The sequence below is a fragment of the Osmerus mordax genome, chromosome 22, assembly GCF_038355195.1.
Source record: "Osmerus mordax isolate fOsmMor3 chromosome 22, fOsmMor3.pri, whole genome shotgun sequence".
Taxonomy (NCBI): Eukaryota; Metazoa; Chordata; class Actinopteri; order Osmeriformes; family Osmeridae; genus Osmerus; species Osmerus mordax.
In genome coordinates this window covers 10,535,206-10,544,499 of record NC_090071.1, presented here as the reverse complement: position 1 = coordinate 10,544,499, position 9,294 = coordinate 10,535,206, and the positions used below count along the sequence as shown (strand labels likewise).

At 51.9% G+C, this 9,294-nt stretch overlaps 1 protein-coding gene across 1 annotated transcript; it reads right to left on the bottom strand.

Moving 5' to 3' along the window:
• Positions 1 to 6,852: 6,852 nt before the first annotated feature.
• Positions 6,853 to 9,294, bottom strand: fhl2b (four and a half LIM domains 2b). The gene is made up of 5 exons (XM_067260191.1): positions 9,139 to 9,294; positions 8,809 to 8,983; positions 8,303 to 8,472; positions 7,938 to 8,124; positions 6,853 to 7,387 (listed from the first exon to the last, which is right to left on the bottom strand). The coding sequence occupies exons 1-5, from the start codon at positions 9,292 to 9,294 to the stop codon at positions 7,236 to 7,238; spliced, it is 840 nt and encodes a 279-aa protein (XP_067116292.1). The 3' UTR covers positions 6,853 to 7,235.

Below are 9,294 nucleotides of genomic sequence, written 5' to 3'. Positions count from 1 at the left end.
AGCCCCGGCCTCACGCCCCAAAACCTCGACCTCAATGTCCCCCACTTTCCACCTCCTGCCTCTTGCCCCCTACCACCTACCTTTCAATCATCTCACCTCCTCCACCAAACCCCCCCCCCCCCCCAACCTCCACCCTCCTCATTTCTTTCCTACTGCCCCTCCGTCTCCTGACTCCGACCTTCCGCCTCCCGAGCCGCATGAGCCTGCCTCACTGCCTCACTGCCTCAGGCCACGTCTCCCCCCCCCTGGGGCAGAGACAAAGGCAGCCATTGTGTTAGTGACCAACCCTAGAAAGAACCAGCCAGGTTATTAAGACATTTTTCCCCAGGCTTAGAGCCTCATGCGCTGGACCCCAGACCACCGTGGCCTCACACAGGAATGTGGTGCTGTGTTCCCCAGGACCTCAGAACCACGCCAACATATTTCTGACAGCAGGTGGTAAGACTATGGCTAACGTTACTTACATGCTTGGTATTTGGTTAATGGTTCGGGGTACAGTAAATGAAGGTTTTGAACAGTGTTGGGTGTCTGAGTTTTAGTTTAGCCCAGTACGTTTGCATGAGTGTCCAAAAGGAGTAGCTCAAAACTATACAGTATACACACATCAGACACGTATGGGCAGTGTGGGTCACCACGTCAGTGTGTGTGTGACAGAATAATTAGCCAGAAAGGGGAAGGATTAGGATATCACTCTCTTAATGAGATAAAATAAGGAGATCAAGGTGTGATCACAAGCAAACACGCACGCAACACAAAGAGTGCCTCTCATTCTAAACCCACGCAAACTCTACACTCAGAACCATGACGGGAATGGAAACATGTCACGATCGATGTATCAACATGCTGGTCCAAGAGTTCGATTAGTCTAGGATTCAGAATGTTTACACAGCAGATCAAATCCAGACGACCTCTTACAAGCTGCTGACCAGAACCGATTTGGTCAGCGACAGGAACATACAGTAGCTATCTGCGTGTTGTCCTCTAAACTTGGCAAGGGATTTAGCTAGCTTGAGTCTTTTATCTGACCAACTGACCAACACAGAGCAGACACTTACATAAATATCTCCTAAGAAGCTAAGCTAAGGCCGGACATGGCTAGCATCAACTTCCTTCAGAGCAGCAGGCACTTCAAGCACCACATTATATTGATACTAGCAGCTACCTAAGAGAATAGGACAGACAGAATGTCCACACCATCCCTGACAGAAGGTTTTGATTCTGGGGGATTCAGGACACTGTTGACGTTTTAGTGCCAATAATCTGATTGGATTAGGTGAGAGAGAGAGAGAGAGAGAGAGAGAGAGAGAGAGAGAGAGAGAGAGAGAGAGAGAGAGAGAGAGAGAGAGAGAGAGAGAGAGAGAGAGAGAGAGAGAGAGAGAGAGAGAGAGAGAGAGAGAGAGAGAGAGAGAGAAATAAAGAGACAGACAGACCGACAGACAGAGAAAGAGATATCTTTGATTGGCTGAATGTTATGTCTTCTCACCTGGCACTATAAAGCTCTTATCAAAGGGCTGGAGCTGAAATGTGGTTGTTGTCGCTTTAGACAACAACCAACAAACTATTAAATCCTCTACACTTACCTACTACATGTTGTCAAGAAGCCTACGACAACTGACATGTGCTGTACATCGCTCCCTTACCTGGATGATGTAACACTGGCAACATGTCCATAACAACATGAGAGATGTGAACTGTAAACAAGAATTCTTAGGCCTCACACAAACCTATCCAAAGCCAAAGCACACCACAGTCTGTGTCTCAGAAATGCAAACCGGCCACCTGTCTAGTGTCTACCCAATTACATGGAGTCATGGTGAAGTGGTGTTTTTAGTTCTAAGGACATAGCTCAGTGCTAGAGCATTTGACATCAAATCAAGAGGTTGCAGGTTCAAATCCCCTTCTGCATGTTGCTTTGGATAAAAGCTAAATAACCAAATTATTATCATTTACAAAGCTGGTGACTACCAGCTCCAGCCAAACACATTCTACACCACCATGCTAGAGCCCAGGATCAAACAAGCAGATTGTGAATACAGAACACCAGAGACCATCTCACTGAACCTGCAGAGGTCAGAGAGAGAGTTGGGGAAACCTTTTCCGTCTGGCCTTACCTTGACGTAGAGAGAGAGCTCGTACTCTTGTGGGTCCGTGCCGCCGCTGTCCTCCCGCTGAGGTCGTGGGCTCTCCACCCTCACCGACTTCTTGGGCATCTCCTTCCCCTCCTCCTTGGTCTTCCTCGCCTCCTCCCTCCTCTCCTCCCTCCTCGGCGTCTCCTGGATCAGGACCACCTTTTTCTTCTTCACGGGTTCCGCCTTCCGTTTGGGCGACTGGGCCTCCTCCTTGATCACCTCCCTCAGCTCCTTGATCCAGTCATCCCTCGCCGGCGGGGCGCGGCTCTCCTCGGAGGAGGAGTTCTTCGGGATCCACTCGGCGTCTCTCCGGAGGGAGGAGGGAGGCTTCCTTCCGGCAGACGTGGGCTCCTCTTTCTCGCGTTGGGCTTCCTTCTGTTCCTGGGGTTCCCGGAGGCCGTTCTCCACCGAGGCGTTGTGTCTCGCGAGGTCTTTCTCGTCCCCTTCTGGTCCCACCCTTACAGCGGGCTGGGAGGACTCCATGGCCCTCACCTCCATTGACGTTGTGGTTTCCCCACCGACTTCCGACTTCTTCCCTTCTCCCCCCTCCCCAAGTTCTGTGTTTACCTTTCCATCTTTAGTGACAGGCTCATCATCCAGAACGGTCACAGGCTCTTCCGCCATCTCAACCCCTCCTTCCTCCCTAGAGTCTGGCTGATCCAGGAGGACTGACACTGCTTGCTGCCCCACCTGAGCCCCACACGGCGCTTCCTTTGTGGCGCCCTCAGTGATCTTTCCTGGCTCTTCCATCTGCCGAGCCCCTCCCTCCTCTCCAGGCGGGGAGTCCTCCAAAGTAGCTTCCCCTGGCTGTCCTCTCCCCTCGTCTCCCCCCTCGTCTACCTCAAGAGCCTCTTCGACGTGATCGAAATCCCCGTGCTCCTCCTGCCCTCTCCTCGTCTCCTCGGCAACGGGCGGCTGCTCCTCTCCTTCACCTCCCCCCGGGCCCGGTGAGATCCCTCCCTCCGTCTGCACTTGACCACTACCTGGGTCAGTCCCTGTGACCGCATTATCCCCTGCCTGCTCCTCCCTCCCCCCGGCCCCTCCCCCGGCTGGCCTGTCCCTGTCATCCGCAGCCACCTGGCAGCGCTCCTCCGTCTGGTGGCTAACACCCTCCTTCAGATCTCCTCCCTCAGCCTCCTCACTCTCGCCGGGCCCAGGCTGTTTCCCGCTCCGGGCCCCTCCCTGGGCCCCCTCCACAGGTGGAAGGATACCATCGAGCTGCTGCCGCTCTGGTGCTTCCTGTTTTTCGTTTTCAACTGCCTCCATGTCGGTCAGGGGCGGCGGGGGCGGAGGTTCAACATCCTGAAGCCCCTTCTCTTCCGCCCTTACGACTTCCTCTGTGGTCTTCTCCACCTGTGCCTCGCTGCAAGGGAGGGCCACTCCCGGCTGGTTTCGGTCTGAGTCGATTTTCAGCTGGCTGTCGTCCGCCTCTGTCTCTGGGAAGCCTTCACTGATGGAGTGTTCATTCTCCCCCACTTCCCGGCTCCGCTCTCCTCCTGTCCCCCGGGCATCCCGTGCCTCCTCTGTGTCTCTGACCTCATCGCCAGGAGACGACATCTGACAGGGGTCAGTCGCGTGACTTTCAAACCCACCTCCTGTGTTTTCCCCGGTCTCGCTGACACCGGCGGATTGGCTGAACGGCACATCTGCCTTCTCAAGCGCTCCACTCTTCTTTATGATGTCGTCGCCAGTTACACCTGATTCCACACGCGTTCCGAGCCTAGCTCCATCATCAACAGGCGCCTCAGGCTGCAGTTCCTCAGCGTCTGTCGAAGGCTCCTCCTTTTTCCTCCCTACCTCGTCGACAATAAACCCCAGCCCCTCAGACACCTTACCCTGGCCCTGGTCTGTCTCTTGGGATTTGTCAATAGGACTGTTTGTTTCTCTTCCACCTGACACCTTTCCTTCTGACTGCCCTCCCTCCTCTTCCTGTTTCCTTCCCCCTTCAGTGTCTTCCTCCTCTCCTCTCCTCTCCCCTGCAGACGGCACCGCGCTCCTCTCCGCCGTGTCCAGGTCGGACGTGTCCGATGAAATCGGTGGAGGGGCGATCAGGTGAGCGCCACTTTCCAGCTCTGTTTCCCCGTCCGCCCGTTCGTCCGCCCGCTGGCGGACGTCGCCGCGCTTCGGTTCGTCTCCTCTCGTGACCGCAGGCCCGGTCCACGCCCCTTCTCCCCCTTCTCCCTCTCCGCCCTCGACCTCTTCCCCGGCCGTCGCCTGCGTCTCCTCGACCCCCGTCGCCCCCTCCTCTTTTTTTTGCTCTTCGACTTCCCTCTCCTCCCCTCCCCCCCTCCTCTCCCTTTGTCTCCCCGGTCCCGTCGCCTCCCCCCGGCGCGCCCTCCTCCTCGCACGTCACCTCGCTGTCCTCGCCGACCTCCTCGGCCAGCTCCACCTCTTCGTCCTCCTCGTCCTCTTCCTCGTCCTCCCAGTTTTTCCGCGTGTCCGGATCTGACACGGCTCCCGCCGCGGAGCTGTGGACGACCATTCCGTTGGCGAGGTCTTGGCTGAGTCTGGCGTCAGACTGGGCCATGGTTCCAGGAGAACGGCACCGCACGCCAGGAGGACCAGGTCCGAGGTTCAGACGGGTAGAAGAAGAATTTTGCGCGACTTTGTTTGGTGGCTAGAGGCCCCTGGGTCTGGCTTTTTGTGTTCCTACCTACGCTTCGTGCCTCGGAGTTGTCCGAAGTGAAATCCCCTTCTTGCTCTCTCGTGCTCTACCTCGCCCTCTCTCTCCTTCCCTCCCTCTCTGCAAAGGATTATGTGGAGTTTCGGATGCTGATCCCCACATGACTGCGCCCGCCACAAATCCGCTCCACCCAGAGCCCATACCCAGCACCAACCGGGTTAAAGTCCCCCCCCCCCCCCCCCCCCAGCCTCTCCACTCTTCCTCCACTTTGTGACCTTTCAATCCTCCTGCCTCTACCCTCCTGCCTCCACGCCCTGCCTCCACCCCCCCTGCCTCCACCCTCCTGCCTCCACCCTCCTGCCTCCACGCCCTGCCTCCACCCTCCTGCCTCCACCTTCCTGCCTCCACCCCAGCCTCCACCCTTCAATCACCTCAGCCCTTTCCTTTACCCTCCATTCATCTGTATCTACTTTTCCTCTTTACAGAGCTTCCTCCACTCAACCCCTCTTGGTCTCCGTCCCTCATTTAGCCTCCTCATTGTAATTCGACCTCCACAAGCCCATGGAAGTCCTGGAGATTGCCCCCCAGATGGCACTCTGATAGAAGGCAGATGATCCTCTAACCCTAACCCTCTATTAGGCTTAATCAGGCCTTTCGTCCCTCTGCCAGTCAGTGGGCTACTGGCTAGACTGTGGCGCTGGTAGGGAACTGACTGTCGTCTGGGCCGGTCACATTGGCTTGGCATGCTGGGCCAAAGTATTTTGTGCAAAATACCAGAGTTGGAGTTTGCGATTTGATGAATGTTGCATACTTATACTCAGTAGGTTTGATAAATTACTGGGGCATGTGACATTTTCTATTAGAAAAGGGGAGTTTTTTGGGGAACCTTTTCCTGGAAAGTTCCTTAATGTTGTGTTTTCCCATGCTGCCATAAGAGGGCAGTATAGGTCTGGGATTGTGGCCACGTCGCTCCTGTCGGTCTCGTCTCAAGCCCCCATCCCCAGCTCCTCAGCTTGAAACAAAGGCACAATCAATCTTGGTGGTATTGCATTTCTGATTTGACACTCTTTCCGGTGATTTTATTCTATTAAGTCAAGTCAAAATATCCCCAAACTATCATTTACATTACATTACATTTAGTCATTTAGCAGACGCTCTTATCCAGAGCGACTTACAGTAAGTACGGGGACATTCCCCCGAGGCAAGTAGAGTGAAGTGCCTTGCCCAAGGACACAACGTCAGTTGGCATGACCGGGAATCGAACTGGCAACCTTCGGATTACTAGCCCGATTCCCTCACCGCTCAGCCAACTGACTCCCTATCACCCACCCACAAAAAGAATTCTGTTCTCAAACCAGGCTCAAAATACAGTTCTTCATAGAGGAGTTTTTGCAGTTTGAAACAAATCCGAAACGTGAAAGCTACCACTCCATTTGTTTTGCTTTCGTCAAAGATGCTTACGTCAAAAGATGGCATCGACCTATCAAGAAGCCAGTAGCAAAGAGGGACACTGCTGTGCAAGACCGGATGATCGAGAAGGTTCAGCATCGTGCAGTCCGTATCTTGTCTTTTGAGCTTCAATGCGCCACTTTCCATAGAAACTAACAGGCCGCCATCTTTAAACATCCTTACATTTACATTTAGTCATTTAGCAGACGCTCTTATCCAGAGCGACTTACAGTAAGTACAGGGACATTCCCCCGAGGCAAGTAGGGTGAAGTGCCTTGCCCAAGGACACAACATCAGTTGGCATGACCAGGAATCGAACTGGCAACCTTCGGATTACTAGCCCGATTCCCTCACCGCTCAGCCACCTGACTCCTTGGTGCTTGGTCTGCTTGATAATTGGTGTATGTCCTGTTTGTGCGACGTCTAGAATCTCTCTGTCTTCCATAACTGGTGCAGTCATGTGCTTTCCCTTTGGACTCTAATGTCACTCTAATGTCACTAATGTCCTAATGGCTAGTACAGGACCCCGGTTGCCACAATGTACTTCTGTGAGTTTCATGCCTTTGGGCTGAGTTTGCTGTGCGTTTCATCCATACCGGCATCACGGAAAAACCTTTACAAAAGGACACACTGTAAACTGTGAATGGCATAACAGTGTCTTTATTTTTGGAATCACATAAGCTTCTGTCATTATATTTCTCATCTTTAACGTAAATTATATCTGGTTAGTGTTAAATTAGAATAAATGTGTTCAACAAAAGAGTAACGTTATATTGCGGAAAGGGTTAATATAGTATAAATATTGTAATTGATTCATAGGATAACTGATTCAGCTTTATGATCATTTCAATCAAACAAGTCCAGCGGTATACAAATCCTCCTTAACTGGGAACACTGGGTTAATCTAAGTTAGAGAAATATGAGGTTCAGGCCATAAAATGTTAGTGAGATTATTGTTTTCCGGCTCTTTGGCTGGTAACACCTGCGGCGCTGTACTCGTTGGTGGAAGCGAAGGTCATCCTGCTCCACGTCTCTCAGACGTCTTTGACGCACTCGGGACACAGGATGTCGTCGCGGGCCGTCAGGAAGCCCCGCCCCACCAGGGATACGGAGCACTTCTTGCAGTTGAAGCAGTCGTTGTGCCACTGGCGCTCTTCAAACGAGATGTACTTGCTCCCTCCCAGACCTGGAACACAACAGGGACCGTAGTGTTGTGGGTATGCCAGGTTAACGATTACAGAAATTGAATTTATTTATATTAATTGATTTCATTAATGATGAAAGAAAGTCCACTATAAGACAGATGAAGCATTGAATACCTCACTTAATCTTCCTTATACATTCAAGAACACTGAGAGAACAAGTAAAAGTGACTACAGGAAACTACATATAAATTGGTAATAATCTTGATGAGACAAAAGTTGCTACAAAAAGCGTCAGTACAGGAAGATAGTGGCAGGTTGTGGGGCCAGCAAGTCATCTGTGACTTTCCTAGACAACAAATGGGTCAACCTCGACATGACACTCCACCCAAATAACTCCTGACTACTAATGTAATAACGCACTAACAGAATTAGATCGAAGATACAGGAGGGATCGAAAACTCGAGCCGAGTGGCAAAGATTGAAATTGCAGTGGACATCCCTGGACAAATGAGTTGCATAGTGAGTGTCATGCACAGCGTGACCGGACTGATAGACGTGGAGATATGTCGGTGAGGAAACTCAAGGTCGTACCACTGATCGGGGTGGTACAGGAGGCACACTTCTTGGCAAACAGGTTGCAAAAACAGTTGAGGCAGTAGGCAAAGTCGTCACGGGAGGTGAACCGTTGACCAGACAGCTGCTGCTTGCACCCAGTGCAGAGGAAACAATCCTTGTGCCAGGGTTGGTCACGGTAGGTCACCCCGCCGGTGGTGATTGGCTAAAGAACAAGGAACAGGAAGTCACAGGATGTTTTTTTTACGTCATTGCCCAGTTAAAGATATCCTTCATTTAACAAGTAGCATGTGCCAATAAATTGGGATAATCATGTCTCAAAAGTGCAAAGAAAGCATTATTAATGCTCCGCCGTGCACCTTCCCGTTTTGTTTTCTGATTACCTTCTTGCAGTGGATGCACTGCATAGCAAACTGCTTCTCGTAGCATGGCAAGCAGTAGTTGCTGCTGTCCTTGTGGATGAAACTCCTGGTTCCAATGGGTTGCTGGCAGCGCTGGCATGTGAAACAGGCCTCATGCCAGCTGTTGCCCTTGTGCTCCATCTTCCTAGAGCCTGAAGACCAGAGAGGGACATTCAGGGAGTGAGAGAAGACAGAAAGAAAAAAGAGGGAGAGATGGAGAGACATGGGTAGGAATGAAAAAACATGCTTTTTGTTGGTGTTGTGTCTGTCAGGATGGTGGAGGACCTGTGGGTGGTCATACAGCTTGGTTAGTTTGAACCAACTAACCGATTAAATCAGCTGATACCCAAGATTGCTAAACCGACTATCCCCCCCTCAAAATCAGTCATTTTCGAGAGCGGTTTTATACAGTTCATTTAAGCACATACATACAGTCATCAACTCAGTTTTGGTTGCTCTAACCTAGAGAACAGTTTGTCGGTTCTCACCTGGCATGATGGTCTTCTTACACTCATGGCACTTGGAGGAGTACTCGTTGGAGTAGCAATCGGTGCACAGCAGCTGCTCGTCCTTGGTGGAGAAGGGCTTGTCCACCAGGGAACGGCTGCATTTGAAGCAGTGGAAACACTCATCATGCCAGTGGCGTTCCTTGTAAGACAGATCCTGAAACGGGAGAAAAAGAATGATGGGGTTTTGGTCGGAAGTAGGGGTTGCTGTCAAACGTGCCACCACCAATGTCGTTACTGTAGCTTGGACTAGATCGAGAAGCTTCAGGAAGTGCACAGGGGTAGCCAATCGACGATGAGTGTTGGACCCACCTTGCTACTGCAGCCAATGAACTTCTTGCATTCCTCGCAGGTGTTGGAAAAGAGGCTCTCGTAGCATTTCACACAGTAGGGGCTGTCTTCTCTGAGAACGTACTTCCGCCCATACAGGGACTCCTTGCACTCATGGCAGTCATAGCGGTCCGACAT